Source organism: Symphalangus syndactylus, chromosome 18, assembly GCF_028878055.3.
Source record: "Symphalangus syndactylus isolate Jambi chromosome 18, NHGRI_mSymSyn1-v2.1_pri, whole genome shotgun sequence".
Lineage (NCBI taxonomy): Eukaryota > Metazoa > Chordata > Mammalia > Primates > Hylobatidae > Symphalangus > Symphalangus syndactylus.
The window spans coordinates 15813685-15830853 of record NC_072440.2 but is presented as its reverse complement, the minus strand read 5'-3'; the positions used below and the strand labels follow the sequence as shown (position 1 = coordinate 15830853).

General features: G+C 56.4%; 1 protein-coding gene and 1 pseudogene across 3 annotated transcripts; one reads left to right on the top strand and one right to left on the bottom strand.

Moving 5' to 3' along the window:
• LOC134733491 (large ribosomal subunit protein eL33-like) overlaps positions 1-17169 on the top strand; it is a 346767-nt pseudogene that overhangs the window by 259694 nt on the left and 69904 nt on the right.
• Positions 1693-15289, bottom strand: PNPLA5 (patatin like phospholipase domain containing 5). Of its 3 annotated transcripts, XM_055252520.2 has the most exons (9): positions 14944-15289; positions 14318-14550; positions 13038-13103; positions 12568-12777; positions 10842-10902; positions 9549-9734; positions 7465-7597; positions 4673-4789; positions 1693-3998 (listed from the first exon to the last, which is right to left on the bottom strand). In XM_055252520.2, exons 1-9 carry the CDS (start codon positions 15134-15136, stop codon positions 3908-3910), a joined length of 1290 nt encoding a protein of 429 aa, XP_055108495.2. In that variant the 5' UTR covers positions 15137-15289; the 3' UTR covers positions 1693-3907. The 3 variants fall into 3 exon arrangements, with proteins under 3 accessions (XP_055108495.2, XP_055108496.2, XP_055108497.2); XM_055252521.2 differs by lacking the exons at positions 13038-13103; positions 14318-14550 and having other exon boundaries at positions 12568-12748; positions 14940-15179; XM_055252522.2 differs by lacking the exons at positions 14318-14550; positions 14944-15289 and having other exon boundaries at positions 12568-12748; positions 13034-13390.

Sequence of the window (17169 nt, the reverse complement as noted above, 5' to 3'; positions counted from 1 at the left end):
TGCAAGGTGATGTGTACTTGTAAGGGTTGCATTACCCGTTACCTCCATGGAGATAGCATTAGAGGCATAGGAGCTCCTTGGGGAAGGGATCTGCCTCAGGCAGCAGGAAACACCCAGCACGCAACCGGTGCTCAGAAAGCCAGGCAGGGAGGCTTGTAGCCGGCCCAGGAATGTGGCCCACAAATGGGAGCCATAGCTGCTCCAGGGATCTAGGGCTCAGAGAGGTTTCTGGCTGGGATACCAGGGGAAAGAAGAGGGTGGAAGACCCAGAACTTTAGCAGACTTGGTGGGAGACCATGATACAGGGGCCAGAGAGAGCTCTGACATCGCACAGGTCTGGACTCCAGTGGCAACTCTTCTGTGTTTTGCTTGGACTACTCTCTACCCAGGGGCTGATGTGAGGCTCACAGGAGGCCCCCAGTGGGTGACACACCCAGTCTGGTGCCCAGCACACTATGAAATGTAATTAACACACCTTCACTCCCCACTGCCCCTTTCTGAGCAGTCATCTCCGTCATTTGATATAGTCTGCAGTAAGCACTTAATTTTTTTTTTTTTTTTTAGACAGAGTCTCACTCTGTTGCTCAGGCTAGAGCGCAGTGGCACGATCTCGGCCTGCTGCAACCTCCGCCTCCCATGTTCAAGAAATTCTCGTGCCTCAGCCCCCCAAGTAGCTGGGACTACAGGTGCCCGCCACCATGCCTGGCTAATTTTGGTATTTTTAGTAGAGACGAGGTTTCACCATGTTGGCCAGGATGGTCTCAATCTCTTGACCTCAAGTGGTCTGCCTGCCTTGGACTCCTAAAGTGCTGGGATTACAGGTGTGAGCCACCATGCCCGGCCATGAGCACTTAATTTTATCAAGTAAATATTCCATGAGGCGTGTGTTATCATCTCCATTCTATCCAAGAGTGGCCTGAGGCCTTGAGAGGTGAGGAACTTCCCAGGGTCACATCAATGCTGACTTGTAGAGATGGGACTCAATCCCAGGTCAGCCTGAATTCACAGCCCAGGATCCCTTTTCTGCTCCATAATGTGGGGCTGTGTCAGGAGGATCCTGGTAACAAGTTGGGGATTCTGACCTGGGTCAGTTCCTAGGCTGTCAGCTGGGCCACCTCTAGGCTCCAGGCAGGGCATCACACCAATGGTAGATGATGGCTCTGTAAGCCAGGTCAAGCTCATTCATTCTGAGGCTACATTAATAGAGGCAGTGGTCGGGAGGTGGGAGGTAAAAGACAATTTAGAAACCGTACTGGTCATATCACCTCTGGGGCACTGCTGGACTCCATGCTCCCAGAAGGTTGTGAACAAACTCGGGTTATGGGGCTGGAGCTCCCTGAACAGCATCACTGGGTTGGCCATGTCCCTGAGGAGTGGTTGTAAGGTGTGAGCTGTTCACCATGGAGAAGAGTGACCTCAGAAGATCAACACCCTTCGGCCCCTCTCCCCAGGCAGGCAGAGCAAGCAGAGTCTGTGAGTCCAGGGTGCGGAGCTGGGACCCATGGGGAAGACACAGGCAGTTGGATTTTAGCACCACGTGAGCAAAAATCCAAGAGTTAAATAAGATAAAAACGAGGAAAGTGCTTAAAAACAATGAAGTCCTGCCAGGGATGCTTGTGAATGGACTCTGCCATTGTCTAGTTGCCAGCAGATAACTTTGACGCATGAGCCACAAATAATAGAGATCAAAGAGACGTTTTCGGAGCAGAATGTTGTAAGCAATTGAGATATTCAACCATCTGAGCCAGAAACATTTCCCCACACACTGCTTGGCAAAGGAGAGCGATGGAGAGGGAGGTAGGAGGGGCCAACTATCTTTCCCTGGTCTAAGTCACAAAGCGAAGCAATGGGGACAAAGCACAGGTCAAAGCCCCCCTATGTAAAGAACTGACGAGGGAGGGGTGATCAAGGGAGGCAGAGTGCCTCTGGGCCTGGAGGCCTGTGTCCGTGACGAGGGACAAAGGGCAGGGAGCAAGAATGTTCCTAAAGGCCTCTAAATCCTTCGCCTGGTGACCCAGGTGGCCGGGTCTCCCCTCTCCACCGGGAGAGGAAATGCCAAACCCAGTTCCTGAGGGTGGGGACAGTGCACAGAGCATCCCAGCTCTGCAGACACTGTTGTGGGAGCCGCGGACCACCTGGCTCCAAGTGGGACAGCCTTTTCCTGCTGCAGGGACAGTGTCCATACCTGCCCCCACCCAGGAGACGGCCAGAGGGGCAGAGTCCTGCTCCGACCCAGGGGGTCCTGGAGGGAAGGGGACAGCCTCCTGCATGCTCACTGTCTGCCCCTTCCTCCTCCTTTTCCAATCCCACTGCAGCACTGGGCCCTCCTTTCCTCCACTTGCTCCCTTCTCTCACATTTGCTCCCCAAATCCAAACTCCTCGCCATGCCCCGACAGTGCCCTCCTGACCCAGCCCCTGCCTGCCCTGCTCCCCCCACCCCCACTCACTGTGGGCCCTTCTCTCCTTCAGTCTCACCCCAGGGCCTTTGCACCTGCCATTGCCTCCACCTGCAAAACCCAGCCTCTCATCCTCAGTCTCAGCTCAGCTGTCACCTCAGGAAGGCTTTCCTGGGCCATCTGGGCCAATGTTGCTCTCACCCCCACCCTGCCCCACTCTCACACGATTTTGTTTTCTTCACGGCCCCACCACTCCTGGAAAAATCTCATATTTACGTTTTCCCATTTGCTGTTCAGCATCTGCTCCCGCACGCCCACCAGAATGTAAGGTTTCTTCAAGGCTGTGTTTCCAGGGCCTATAACTCACTAAGCAGAAGCTGAATAAATGAATGAATGAAAGAATGAATGAGTGGCTCATTGTCTCTTTATTTATTTAGAGACAGGGGCTCACTTTGTTGCCTGGGCTGGGGTGCAGTGGCATGATCATGGTTCACTGCAGCCTCGACCTCCTGGGCTCAGATGATCCTCCAGCCTCAGCCTCCCAAGTAGCCGGGACCACAGGCATGCACCACCATGCCCAGCTAAGGTTTTATTATTTTTTTTACAGACAGGGTCTTGCTATGCTGCCCAGGCTGGTCATTTTCTCTTTAGTTCCCACGTGTATTCCTTTGCTTCCCATTCTCACTCACGCCTCCATCTCTCCAACCTCCCCATCTCCACTGAGGCTGAGCATTTCCTTAGGGCCTGGCCAGGGGCACAGCATGGGTCATGCTCTGCCAATGGGGAGAGCAGTGACTCATGGAGAGGCCAGAGGCCTGGTGTCCCTGGCATCCTCTCTGCCCCAGGTGGAGGCACAGGTACGTCACAACCCTTCTGCAGGAATGAGGCTGTGGGGGCAGCAGGGGCCACTGGGCCCAATAGAAGCACCCACAGCTGGAATCCTGAAAAGACCCGGACCCCCCCGTCTCCTCCTCCTGCTTCCTGCCAGGGCTTTCCACCCTCTGGACCTGATAGGAAGTCAGAAGTCAAGGTTTCCTGAGTGGGGTAGATCCCCAAGGGCCACTGCAGGACTGAGAAAGAGTCTGGGGGGAGCATCCCCACCCCATCATCTCAATTGGCTCCTCTGGTCTCTGACGCAGGCATCAGGCACTTTCTCCGTCTTCTGTGAGGTGCTCCGTGGGCAGCTCCACGGCAGAACAGGAGCCCCTCTCCCCAGCAATGCTGCCCTCCTAGTACCCCCGTGGAAATTCTGGAAGTAAGACGTGTGTCTCTGTGGCTGTCCTCCTTTCTCTCCCTGATGAGACGGTGCAAGAGGGAGGGCAGGTTACCTGGGTACACAGTGACTGGGGACATGCTGACAGGCTGCGCCCCAAGGAACCAGCTCCAAGCTGCAGGGTCTCCATGGAGATTGGCAGGGCCTCCTCCCTCTGGGGCAGATGTGGGCACACAGGACAAAGGCCAGAGCAGGAATCAAGGGACACCAGTCACAGGGCTGGCCCTGCTCGGCCCCCTCAGGCCTGATGGATGGGCCCGAGCTCCTCCCTATGAGGAGCTATCTGGGGTTGGAGGGGGCTTGCTTCCAAGACGCCAGTGGCCGGAGGGCTGTGGAGGGAGGAGAAGCCACGGGTAAATGCCTGGGTCTCGGGAAGGATAGGTGAAATCACGTGGGTGCAGCTGCGCAGCCACAGTGAGCCCAGGTCACTCTTCCCCCAAATCCTGCTCTGAGGGAGGACCTATGGCCCTCAATGTGGCTGAGCTGGAAGTGTCAGGGAGGTCCTGGGATGACCACTCCCCAGAGAACTGCACTGATGTCCCTGCTAAACAGATAGCTGTCAAGTGGGTGGGGGAGGGCCGCAGGGGACCCCCCAAGTCTGGATGGCCGGTTAGAGGAGAGGGACCAGGCTACCGCAGGCCAGACCACACACAGGGCCAGCCTCGTCCGAGGCCACGTGGGGACGTCTGGAACAATGGCAGGAGGACTGGCAGGGAGCTAGTGAAGCCGCAAGAGGCGCCTGTCCCATGGGTGGCCCAGTGACTGCACCTGGCAGGTCATGCAGACTGACCGAGGTGACTGTCGTAGAGCGTCTAGCACAGGTCGGGTGCACAGCAGTGACCAATACACGTGCCAATGGCTGCGTGAGTAGGCCAGAGGGATGCAGGTAAGCAGGTGGGCAGGCAGATGGCATGGACAGCCTGCCCAGGGTCCAGGGAAGCAGCTGGTGCGTTCCCCCCAGCACAGCCACCCCCTCTCCATCCCTGCCCTCTGCCCACCTCACCTGACGGGCCCAAGGAGCTGGGCCTTGGTCCTGGAGAAAACCTCGAGGGCCATGCTCCTCAGCAGGCCCTGCATCCACCACAAGTCCGCCGGCACATCGGGCAGCCACGCCACCAACCTGGAGGAAGGGGCAGGTGAGCTTTGTTCAGGTGAGCCTGGGGTGTGGCCTCACCAAGCCCACCCTCCCCACAGGCCCAGAGCAGAGCCGGGAGCCCCTGCACCTGAGGGCTGCCCAGGTTAGGGAAGAAGTGCCGGCAGCATCGGCCACTGTTGCAGAGCAGGTCAGAGCCACAGGGGCACCTGCAGGGTTGGAATGATCCGAAATGGACTTTGAACTTGGCAGATGTGGCCAGGCCTTAGGTTCCTTGACTCCAGAGGAAACAAGTAGGAAGCGCAGGGAGGGAGAGGGTGGACCTTTGGGGTCAGGCTGGCTTGAGGGTACAGCCCAGCTTCCCTCCCCATCAGCTGGGTGACCTGCACAGGTCAGGGAACCTGTCTGGGCCTCCATTTCTTCACCAGTCAAATGAGGACAGTCACCTCACCCATAGTTCCTAATGTCCTCCTTATCTCCGTCCATTTTTCTCTCTCTTCTCTCCAGGCCAGCCCCTGCCCTCCCCACCCCATGCCCCTTAGTCCACTCTCCTCTCAGAAGCTGCTGGCCCTCCGAAAACACAGCTGACAGAGCCCCCTCTTGCTCAAGATGTCCCCGTGGTTCCCCACTGCCTCCATGATGGAGCCAGCCCCAGATTCAGGGTCCTTGGAACTGCATCTTATCCCAGCACAGAGGAGAGACAGCATGAGTCTGTCTGCAGGGCCACAGCCCTGTGGGGCCAGGTGTGAGAAAGCCCTGGCAGACACCTCAGACACTGGCCACTGCAGGGCCTCAACCTGCACCGCAGCACCCTTGGAGGGGCCCCTACACCAGAGCTCAAACTAGGCGTGTAGTCCAGAGAGTGTGGTGTGATGGCAAGACATAAGCTGGACTGTCACCTCCCTTGTTCTGGACCTCCTGCCTCTATTAATGCAACCTACGTGTTGAACATATGTATTGTGAAATATACCAAGAGTGAACTTCCCTGTGGTCTGGGCAGGCTCCCCTTTGGGGCTCACACAATGAGTTTTTTTTTTTTTTTAACTGAAAAGGTTGGACTTTACATTTATACTTTTGGATTTCAACTTGTGGTTTCCGTAACCAGCTCAGTGTGAGGAAAATCTGTCGATAGAGAAAGCTCTCTTGGCTTTGGGCCACTGGCAATTTCAACAGCATGGCTGACCCAGTCATTAACTCAACATCAAGCAGGACAGAGACCTGTGGTTCACCGTCATAGACCTTCTTCCAGAGAATTTTTAAAAATACAGGTCTCCCCATGACACCTCCCTGCTTAAACCCTTCCCAGCCTTTCCACCACTCTCCGGACAAAGACCACACTCGGCTCGCTCCAGAGCTCCGTGCATCTGCCTCTCCAGCCTCCCCTGCGTCGCGTAGGGCACACTCCCTGAGGCTCCAGCTTTACTGGCCTCCCTGAGGCTCCAGCTTTACTGGCCTCCCTTCCTGCTCCTCGAATGGGCCTTTCTCCCTCCTGCCTCTGGATCTTTACACATGCTGTGCCATCTGCTGAGAACGTTCTCCTTGTCCTCTTTGCCTGGTGGATGCTGACTCATCCTTCCGATTATAGTCTAAGAGTCATCTCCTCCGGGCAGCCTTCCCTGGCCAGAGTCCCTAGATTGAGCTGTGCAGCTGGAAGCCAGTGTAGACCTCTCCCAGGGAACCTCTAGGTGGAGCTGTAGTTACAGGTGAGTGTGTGATAATTTGTAGGTCGTGAGCTCCACCAGGCGAGGAGCTGGGTCTGCGTCAGGGCTGCTTCCATGGCCCCCAGCCAGGCCTTGGCCCCTGAGAGGTCCTCAGAAACTGCTGGTGGAATGAATGAACAACTGATGCAGAGGGGCACATTAACCAGCAAGTTAGAATGTTACTGAGAGCCTAACCACAGCCGGCCTGACTTGGAAGGGGCTTGTTTTACAGAAAAGGAACCTGTAGCGGTGGCTCACGCCTGTCATCCCAGCACTTTGGGAGGGCGAGGCGGGCGGACTGCCTGAGCTCAGGAGTTCCCCACCAGCCTGGGTAATAAGGTGAAATCCCGTCTCTCTTAAAATACAAAAAAATTAGCCTGGCGTGGCGGTGTGCGCCTGTGGTCCCAGCTACTTAGGAGGCTGAGGCAGGAGAACTGCTTGAACCCGGAAGGCGGAGGTTGCAGTGAGCCGAAATCACGCCACTGCACTCCAGCCTGGGCAATAGAGTTAGACTCCGTCAAAAAAAAAAAAAAAAAAAAGAAAGAAAGAAAAGAGAAGAGAAAAGAAACCTGTAGCCCAGAGAGGTCAAGAGACTCAGGCCCAGCCACACAGCCAGCCTGAGACTCAAGAGACCCGGCCCCAGCCACACAGCCAGCCTGAGACTCAAGAGACCCGGCCCCAGCCACACAGCCAACCTGAGATTCTGATGGATGGAGCAATGGTCCAAGGTCAGGGAGACAGTGTAGGGCCCAGGAGGCCGACCAGGAAGCCCCCGGCTTCCAATCGTACCCACCATGCCACTTCCCCACCAGTCTCATTTTGCAGAGGAGATCACAGAGGCTCTGAGTCATGCAGCCAATGCCACACAGTGTGGGGACACCAGCCGGGTTCCCCCCACCCCGCCCAGCCCTGACCACCTAGTGTGCCAGCCACCCCCCCTGCCATGGGCACCAGTCTCCGCCATAAGCCAGGCCCTTCCCAGGCCCCCTGGCCGAGCCTTACCTTCTGCTGCGGAAGTAGATGTACTCGAAGGGCAGCGTGCAGGGTAGCAGCAGGTACGTCAGCACCTGTCCAGGCCCTGAGCGCCAGAAGCAGGCCCACCGGCTGGGATCCCTTGTACATGCTTTCTTCAGTGCTGCAAGAGAAGCCCCAGCATGGCCCTGCCCACCTGGAGCCTGTGGGCTGGCAGCCTGAGCCCCCCCATCTCACACAGTAAGAGACTGCACCCCCTCCACCTTCTGCAGATGAAGAAGCCACACTGAGCAAGCCCCCACCACAGGCCAGCAGGTAGCTCTGCGCTCATCGTTGTCCATGAGACAGGTGTATGCCCTCTTGTAGATGAGGAGACTGAGGTTCAGAGTGGAGAAGTGACTTGCCTAAGGACCATCAACAGGAAGTGGCAGGGCCAGGATGGACTTGAGGACTCTCAGGCTCCTGAGCTCTTTCTACCTCTCCTGCCCTTCTGGAAAGTCTGTGGCCTGCTAGGTTGGGACAGATGCTGTCACCACACTCTCTCAGCAACAGTAACACGACAGCGTTATTAATAACCACAGCTGCATCTGTGACCACAGCAACCATTTCCTGGGTCCTCTATTCACTGACCTGACCAGAGTGGAAGGAACCAGCATCTGAGCTGGGACGGAGCCAGAGCCCAAGTCCCAGCCTCCAGACATAGCCCAGGCCACAGCTCAGGCCACCACGTCCACTCTGGCCACTGCCCTCTGGAGACAGGGCATTTGAGGATTCACAGCACAGGCCAGAGACCCTGCTCCACATCCACCTGCCTAGTGTCCTAGGACAAGTCCTAGCTTCCTTCTCTGTAAACTGGGGATTCCGGCAGGACATTCCTTTCTGGGCAGGCAGGTGAGGATTAGAGATGAGATTCACACCTCCCCAGCTGGGGAGGGCGCAGCGCCCAGGAGTTGGTGCTCCACCCGAGGCAGCTCTCTGGTGCCCCCGTGTGGCTGCAGGGACACAGAATCTGCCGGGTTCCAGAATCCCAAGCTTGGACCTCAGGGGCTCTGCACAGGTCCATGCCCGTTTCTGCACGTCCTCGTGTGGTCTCCGGCATAGAAAGGGGCCCCCTCCTCATCCCCTTGCCCACCCCACTCCCTGATCTGGCCTCGACAGCCATCGCTCTCCTCCCAGCCTCCCACCCCTTCAGCCTCTTCCCACCCAGCTGGGTCCACCACCCCCTCCCGCCCACCTCACTCGCTCCTCCCACAGCTTTCAAGGCCACCTGCCCACCCTGCAAGCCTCCCAAGCTCACACCTCTGCTGCCTGCCCCTCATGCTGGAGCCACAGGGACCTCCTGGCTCTCCCTCCCCAACCCCAGGACCTTTGCACGTGCCATGCCCTCTCCCCGATGCTCTCCTGCCTCTTGGCCTGGCCAACATCTCCTTTCCAGCTTCACTTAGATGCCGCTCAAACTCACCCCCCGCCATCATTACATGTGCCTGTGGGACTCTGTACTTTCCTGTTGTTGCAGTTGTGACATTTAGTCACACAGCAGGAGAGCAGACTAAATGGTTCTGAGTAGAACTCCTGGTTCTGCCATTTGCTACTGTGTGACCTTGGGCAAGTCACTTAACTTCTCTGTGCTATGGTTTCCTCATCTGTACAATGAGAACAATTCTGTACTATCCTCAGATGGTTGTTAGAAGGATGAAATGAGTTCATTTTCATCTGGGAAGTCCAGAACCCTCTGTGTGTGCCTCTCCTATGTCTGTCAACACTCCCACCCTTTCCGGGGCAGTGGGCAAAGACGTGGCTTTCGCAGGCACAGGCTTGGGTTCAAATCCCCTAGTTGCAGGCTCTGAGCCCTTGGTAAGTCCCTTCCTTTCTCTGAGGTTTGGTTTCCTCATCAGTGAAGTGGGTACAAATAATGCCTAGGCCCAGTGTTGTGGGGAAGAATGAATGATACCACATGTAAAAAGCCCATAGTACCACACTTGGCATTTAGTAGGTGCTCAGTAAATGAGTCCTGTCCTCTTCCAGACCACAAGTGCCTTCAAGGCAGGGTCCCTGAGCCCGGGCCCCTGAATGCAGGGCCCTGGTAGGTGAGCAAATGCAGGAAGAGTCCCTACCAGCCTCCAGCTCTGGCGAGAGCTGCTCAAAGTTGGGTACGTCCTTGACTTGCACATGGGGCACTTTCCAGTTGAGAGACAGGCCCCCCTTCCGGCATTGGTCACAGCCACCATCCCAGTTTCCATCAGCCGGGGCTGGGGGTTCTTTAGACACCAGTGTCCATAGCACTGGTTCCTTGGTGAGTCCTGGGTCAGGGGAAGGGAGAGGATAAGTCAGGCATCTGAGCCTCCCCAAGACGCCCCATGCTGCCCACATCCCTCAGTGCCCAAACCCAGTTCTGGGGATCCACTGTGCTGTGGGACGGACCCACGGCTTATTCCGGATGACTCCCTTCTGCCTTCCCCTGGCCCTGCTCTGCCCTGCTCCCTGCCCACTTTCGAGTGGCTCATCAGAGCCCAGACCCCAAAGACACAATCCAGAGTTCGATTTCTGGCTCCACCACCTGCAAGCTATGTGACCCAATGCCCTTTGCCTCAGTTTCCAGCCCTGTAAAAAAGGAAAAGTAAGACCTGCCTTATACAGTTACTCTGAGAATTAAACAAGATAAATACATAAAGGTTAAGCTCACATCTGGGCACATATTAAGCGCTTGCCAAATGCCTCCTGATTGTGTGTTTATGGTTGCAACGTAGGACTTGAGCACATGAGTTCTGGAGCCAGGTGGCCTGCGTCTGAACGTCTACTCCACCAATTTGAAGAGCACTGTCCTGTGGATGATGTTCAGGCTCTCCAGCCCAGACCTCTCTGGCACACCCACTGCCCCAGGAACACACACACACACACACACACACACACACCTCCTGCCATATTGAGTTACGTGCCGTCAAGGGGCCTGCCTCTGTGCCTTCTCTCTTGTTTTTCCCTCTGCCTAGAATGCCCTCTTCTTTTGCTGGAATCTTCAGTTTTGCTGGTGTCTTCATAACTAGTCAAAACCCAGCTTATCTGTCACTACCTCCAGGAAGCCCTCCTTGCCTATCCCCAACTCCCAGGCTGAGTCCAATGCCTCCTCTGGACTCCCACAGCCTTGAGCATCCCTCCGTCACTGCACCCATCTCCCTGGGTTGTCTCTCTCTGAGCCTGTCCCCCTGCACCAGGCTGCTGGCTGCCCAGCAGTAGAACTTGTATGTGATTCTTCTCTGAGTCCCCAGTACTCAGCTCAGGTCCAGCACAGAGCTGAGGATGAGGAAGAGAGTGAGTGAGCCCAGGTCCCTAGCAGGTCAAAGGCCCAAGAGGCAGGGTCCACCTGGCACCATGTGGGACAGGATCCCCAGCCACTGTGGACTGCCACCTACCACGTCTCTCCAGGAACCTCAGGGCATCCAGGTAGCCTTGTCTGCAGCTGTCGGCCACTACCTGCCAACACACAGGGCAAGGGTGGGATGGGCAAGGCCTGGACCTGCCCCTCAAGCGGATGTCACAGGCCAGAGACTTATCTTCAACTGGAGATAGTCCCAGCCCAGCCTATTTTCCCCAAGTGACCATTCAGCAGGGCTCAGGGACCCCTGGGGACCTTAGCACTGGGCAGGAGGGGCCAGAGGCCTGCAGGCAGCGTAGATCTGCTTGGCTAGTTCTGTCCTTGCAGGCCCATTGCATCTCCCCTCTGAGACACCCTGGCTGCTCTTGCCCCAGCGCCTCCCTTCTCTTGCCTCAGTTTCTGCCTCTGGAAAATGGGATAACAAGGCCTAGGATGGCTGGGACTTTGTCTGGCCCTTTGTAGGGCAGTGGATGGGGGTTCTCTTTGCCCCTTTGATGTTCACTTCCAGTACCAGACTGAGGTGGGCTGAGGAACCAGGAGCCCCACCTGCCTGTCTGATTAAAGTCCTACTGGTGGCAAAGGGTGCTGTCCCCCTCACATCCTTGCTGTGAGACTTCAGCATGGCAGTGCCAACTCTCTGAGTGCCTCAGCTTCCTTATCTAGAAAATGGGGCTGGGGTTTCCTGCCCACCCAGGGGTGTGCGGAGTACCAGGGTAAATGAACATGACTTTGTCTCGTGACTTAGAAAGCACTACACAAACCTGAGAGGTAGAAGGGACAAGGAAGAGCCAGGATGTGGTTGGGGCAGAGGAGAGTGTGTGTGTGTGTGTGTGTGTGTGTGTGTGTGTGTGTGTGTGTGTTTCTTTCTTTCCTTTTTTTTTTTTTTTGAGATGGAGTCTCACTCTGTCACCCAGGCTAGAACGTAATGGCATAATCTCGGCTCACTGCAATCTCCATCTCCCAGGTTCAAGCAATTCTCTTGCTTCAGCTTCCTGAGTAGCTGAAATTACAGGCATGCACCACCACGCCCAGCTAATTTTTGTATTTTTAGTAGAGACAGGGTTTCACCATGTTGGCCAGGTTGGTCTTAAACTCCTGACCTTAAGTGATCTGCCAGCCTTGGCCTCCCAAAGTGCTGGGATTACAGGCATGAGCCACCACACGCGGCCAGGAGGAGTATATTTCAATAGTTGTCGAATTGTCTATTTTCCAGAAATACCAAGGGGTAAAAAAACCCTTCCTTCGTTTTTTTCTTTGCATTTGCGCCTTGCCTCCACAATGGATGGCCAAGTTGGCCACAGTCAAGGACAGTGGTCAAGAGCATGGGCCTGAGCCAGCTGAAGGTCTGAATCCTGGTTTTGCTGCTTCCAGGCTGTGTGACTTTGAAGAAGTTGCTTAACCTCTCTGAGCCATAGCATCCTCCCCTGAGAAATGGAAATGATACCGGTACCTGCCTACAGACCCTGGCCCAGAGGAGCACAGGCAAAGGCCCTGCTCAAAGGCCAGCTGAGCAGAGTTGGCGCGAGTGTGTCCCATTGACATGGGGCCAGTCCTCACTCATCACTGGCTCAAGGCGGCAAGAACAGTAAGGACACAAATGAACCCCAAGCTTAGGATTCAGGTGTTTGGCCGTGAGACTCGGGACATGTGTTGTAACTGCCTTCAGGCTCGGGGGGCAGTGGGGGCTAGGAGCACACAGAGTCTGACTCACGGGGCCCTTGACCTTGGCCAAGCCTCTAACACCACCACAGGGCCAGACCTACCTCGACGCCGGGGGGTATGAGACATAGGAACCCCAGGAAGAAGTTCTCGGTGGAGATTTGGAAGCTGAAGTTGAAGGCGTTCAGCTCATGCAGGCTGGGGGAGGTGCTCTGAGGGCAGATGTCCACTGTCCCATGGAAGGGCGACACCGTGATGGTGGAGGGGCAGTCCGCAAAGGGCAAGCTGTTGCTCAGAGCCCCATCGATGTAGCGCTGCAATTTGTGGAGGGCAGGTGGGTGGTGCTGCCCTCTCAGAGGGCCTCCCACACTGGCTGCAGCCGGTGACCCTCCAGCTGTCCCTGAGTCACCAGGGCCACTCCAGCCCAGGAGGCTGAATGCCCCCGAGGAGCAGGGGGAGAGCCTGGCACACAGTAGGTGCTCAAGGAGCGCTGGTTTCCTCCACCCGAGCACCTCTCCACGGTGTGCACCCCAGGCTGCCCAGAGCACAGAACAGGGTTCCAAAGTGCACTCACCTCCCCTCTGAACTCGGGGGGGATCAGCCCGCAGTAGAAAGGAACGTATAAGGTGCAGACCAAGGCCTAGGAAGAGAAGAGTCAGTGGGAACACAACTGTGCATGCTTCTTGCATTCAGAACCTCCCCTGGGCACGGTTTCTAATCCCAACAGCCTGCAAAGGAGGTGTCCTCAGTCCTACATCCAGATGAGGGAGCTGAGGCATCTCCTCCCAGCCAAGCTCTCCAAGGGAAGCAGGGATTGGAGCACCTCTGTCTTGACACCCACCTCCTCTTTCTGTGGGTGTGCAGGGAAGGAGGCCAGGTGCAGGCTCCTGAGGAAGCCAGCCGGGGACCCCAAAGAGTGGCCCAGACTCCTTGCCTGTGTAGCAGTTGGGATGGGGCCTGGCACATAGTAGCTGCTCAGTACACATTAGGTGCCATCACTGTTATCAGTCTGTGGGAACAAAACTGTCACCTGCATCTCCATCTGGTTGGGGCCGGGATGGGTTCTGCACCTCCCAGAGAGAGTTGGGGTGTTTCCAAGGGTTCCATGAGACAAAGTCCTATATTCAAAAGTTTGCAAGCTCTGGGTTGGTGGTTCTCAACTAGGAGTGATTTTCTCCCCTACAGGACACCTAACAATGTCAGAGACATTTTTGGTTGTCACACTGTGTGCCTGCACTTGAGCGTGCACGTGCACACTATTGGCAAATGTCAATAGTGTCAGGATCTATGTGAAGCATCTTTTTTAGACATCCTATTTCATTTCGATATTGGATGGTTCCTTACCTCCTTACTTGGAGATGAATTCATTATCGATACCGCCTGCCCCCCAGAACCACTGAGCATAGAAGCCCCAGGAGGCAAGGGTTTCTGTTTGTTTTGCTCCCTGTTACAGTCACAGTGCGTAGAACAGTGACTGGCACATAATAGGTGTTCAATAAATGTCAGCCCACCGCCAAAAAGCGGCGGGAGGATGGAGTAGAGTGGAGGCTGGGGCTAGCCAGCTGCCCTCTGGAAAGAGCAGTCCCTGTGGGGGCCCTGACTTAGCAGCCTGACTCTGCCGTTCCCCAGCCAGACCCTTCTGTGTGCAGCAACCTGGAAAGTCTCCAGACCCACCCTGCCGACCCTCTCTGGGCCTCAGTTTCCTCACCTACAAACAGGTCCGCCCGCCCTGCCTCCTTCCGCCCCTGCAGAAACGTCTGCCGGGGAAGTACCTGGATGTCACTCTGGACTAGATGGAGCCCGCCCACCTGCCGCCCACCAGCCAAGCCCTGGGCCCTCCCCCGCCCCGCCCACCTGGATGAGCTCATCGCGGGTGGCGAAGTCAGTGACCAAGAAGTTGCGGCCGTCGGACCAGCGGGTCAGCGAGATGCCCAGCCGCTGGGAGGCCAGGACGTGGGCGTCAGGGGGCAGAGTGTCCTGCAGCTGCCGCTTGATGTGCTCGATGGGCGCGTAGGCCGGGTGCAGGATGCTTAGGCTCAGCCGCTCCACCTGCCTAACCATGCCCAGGAGGTGGGAGCAGCAGAAGTCTGCAGTGGGGGCAGGGAAAGGGAGACCTCAGCGCCCAGGGGTCCTGCCAGCCCCTCCACACCCCCACCGCCCTCCTAGGTGCAATGGGAGGGGGGTCCTCCCCACTCCAGCTCAGAAATTCTGGGCTCGGCCCTGGATTCAAATGATCCGTTCACCTTTTCACTTTTTGCCCCGCCGACCTGGGAAACAGAGTTTCTGGCTCTGAGCCACGATCCCTCCTCTGCAAATGGGGGTCACCTAGTCCCCAGCCCTCGGTGTTCTCATGGGATTAAATGGGGCTGTGCCGGGGGTAGAGGGCGCAGAGCACAGCGCCAGGCACCAGCGTCTCTGGGCTCAGTCCGCTTTCGTTAAGGTGTCCCCGCCCCTTTTCGCTCCCGCAGTCCGGGACTCACCGACCGACTCGCCGCAGACGATGCTGACTGCGTTGAGCGCCCCAGACGAGGAACCGTAGATGCGGCGGGCGCCCTGGAGGAGGCGCGGGGCGCGCTGGCGCAGGCATTCGGTGGCGCCCACGTGGTAGGCGCACAGGTAGCCGGCGCCGGAGAAGGACAGGTTCCAGCTGCCCTCCTCCTCTAAGAAGCCCATGGCAGGTGGACCGGGCGGGGTGATCGGGACGAGGAAGGGTCACTCCGCGACCCGGGTTGGGGCCGGGATGTAGCCTTGGACGGGGCTGGGCCCAAATGTGGGTTCTGGAGGGAGCCGGGCTGGGGCTGGTTCTCCCTGCGCCGCCCCCGGGCTGCGTCACCTGCGCCCCAGCCAATGAAGTCCCCGGGTCGCGATCAGCCCCCATTCCAGTTGTGCGCCAGGTGTGCCCCAGAAGTGCCCGCGCGCTGTGTATACGCTGGCGCCACCCCCACGCGCCCGCCCCGGATCCACATCGGGTCATAGGTTTCTGGGTGACACGGCAGGGGAGTGGGACCAAATCTTGCCTGATCTCTGGTAGTCTGGGCAGGTGTTATTCCAGTCCTCATTATGCAAATGAGGCAACTGAGGCGCAGCCCAGGATGGTGACAGCCAGGAAGTGGCAGAGTCGGACCCAGGACACCTGGTCTTTGGGGTCAAACCAGGCTTAAGTCCGCAGCTGTGCTGGTTCCAGGGAGGGACTTGAGGGAAAGGGAGGTCTCGGGGCCAGCCCCCGCCTCCATGATGTGGGTTTTCCCAGGCTCCTGGCTCTCTCGGGTCAGCACTTTTTCAGCCCAATGTGAGGAGGCGTGGATGTGAGAACCTACAGAGGCCTTTCTGCTCTCCTGGAACCCTGCACCTCCAAACCTTAAATACAGAGCCACCAGCAACTGTCCAGCCCCAGGGTGGGCCCTCCAGCAGAGACAGTGGGATCCCGGCTGGCAGCAGCCACCCACTCCCCCAGGTGTGTGAGTAGGGACCAGTGTACTGCCTGTGGCAGGGAGCAGATTCTGAACGCTGGAGAGGCCAAGGCACTCCTGCGGCCAGGAAGAGCCTCTGAGAGAACTCACCCACAACCCTGTCACCTGGATAGTTGTTCTGGAAATCAAGCAGGGCAACAGATGAAATTAAGTACCCACAAGAACTCCTCCAACGGATCCACAAGGGTGACACAGAAGAGAAGGCTGATGGCGATATTGCCAGAGCGGTGGTCATAGACGACCCCCTGAGGGGAATGGGTGAGGGAGACACAGTGGGGTCTTCCACAGACCATCAGAGGGTCTAGGACGTGCAGGTAAATGCAGAACGAGGTTTACTGCACACTGGCATTTATGCAAATACTTTAAAAACACTCTCTAGGCAGGGCGCAGTGGCTCACGCCTGTAATCCCAACACTTTGGGAGGCCGAGGCAGGTGGATCACCTGAGGTCAGGAGTTCAAGACCAGCCTGGCCAACATGGTGAAACCCTGTCTCTACTAAAAATACAAAAGCTAGCTGGGCGTGGTGGTATGTGCCTATAATCCCAGCTACTTGGGAGGCTGAGGCAAGAGAATCACTCAAACCCAGGAGGCGGAGGTTGCAGTGAGCCAAGATCGATCGCACCATTGTACTCCAGCTTGGGCAACAGAGCAAGACTCTATCTCAAAAAAAAAAAAAAAAAAAAAAGAAGGTAATGTGGAAATGGAGAGTCAACATTTTGCAAGATTCTCAGTAATAAGAGGATTCAGAGACTCATCAACAGAGGCTAAACCAGGTAGGGAGCATGGACAGGATATTAACATCGTTTCAAAGTATCACCCTCACAAATTACTGTTAATTACAAAAGTCAATATAGGTCTCAGTGGATTAACTCTGTTGTAGAGCCATAGCCAGTAATCAAAGTTATCATCACCAATAACTGGATATTATGAGCTCCCTGAGGACAAACATTACATGGAAGACAGAATAATGACCCTCCAATGATGTCCACATCCTACTACTCAGAACCCGAGGATATGTTATTTCACATGCCAAAGGGGACTTTGCAGATGTGATTAAATTACGGATCTTAAAATAGGGAAATAACTCTAGATTTTCTGGGTGAACCCAATATAATCACAAAGTCCTTAAAAGTTGGAAGAAGCTGGGTGAGGTGGCTCACACCTGTAACCCCAGCACTCTGGGAGACCGAGGTGGGAAGATCATTTGAACCAAGGACTTCAAGACCAGCCTGGGC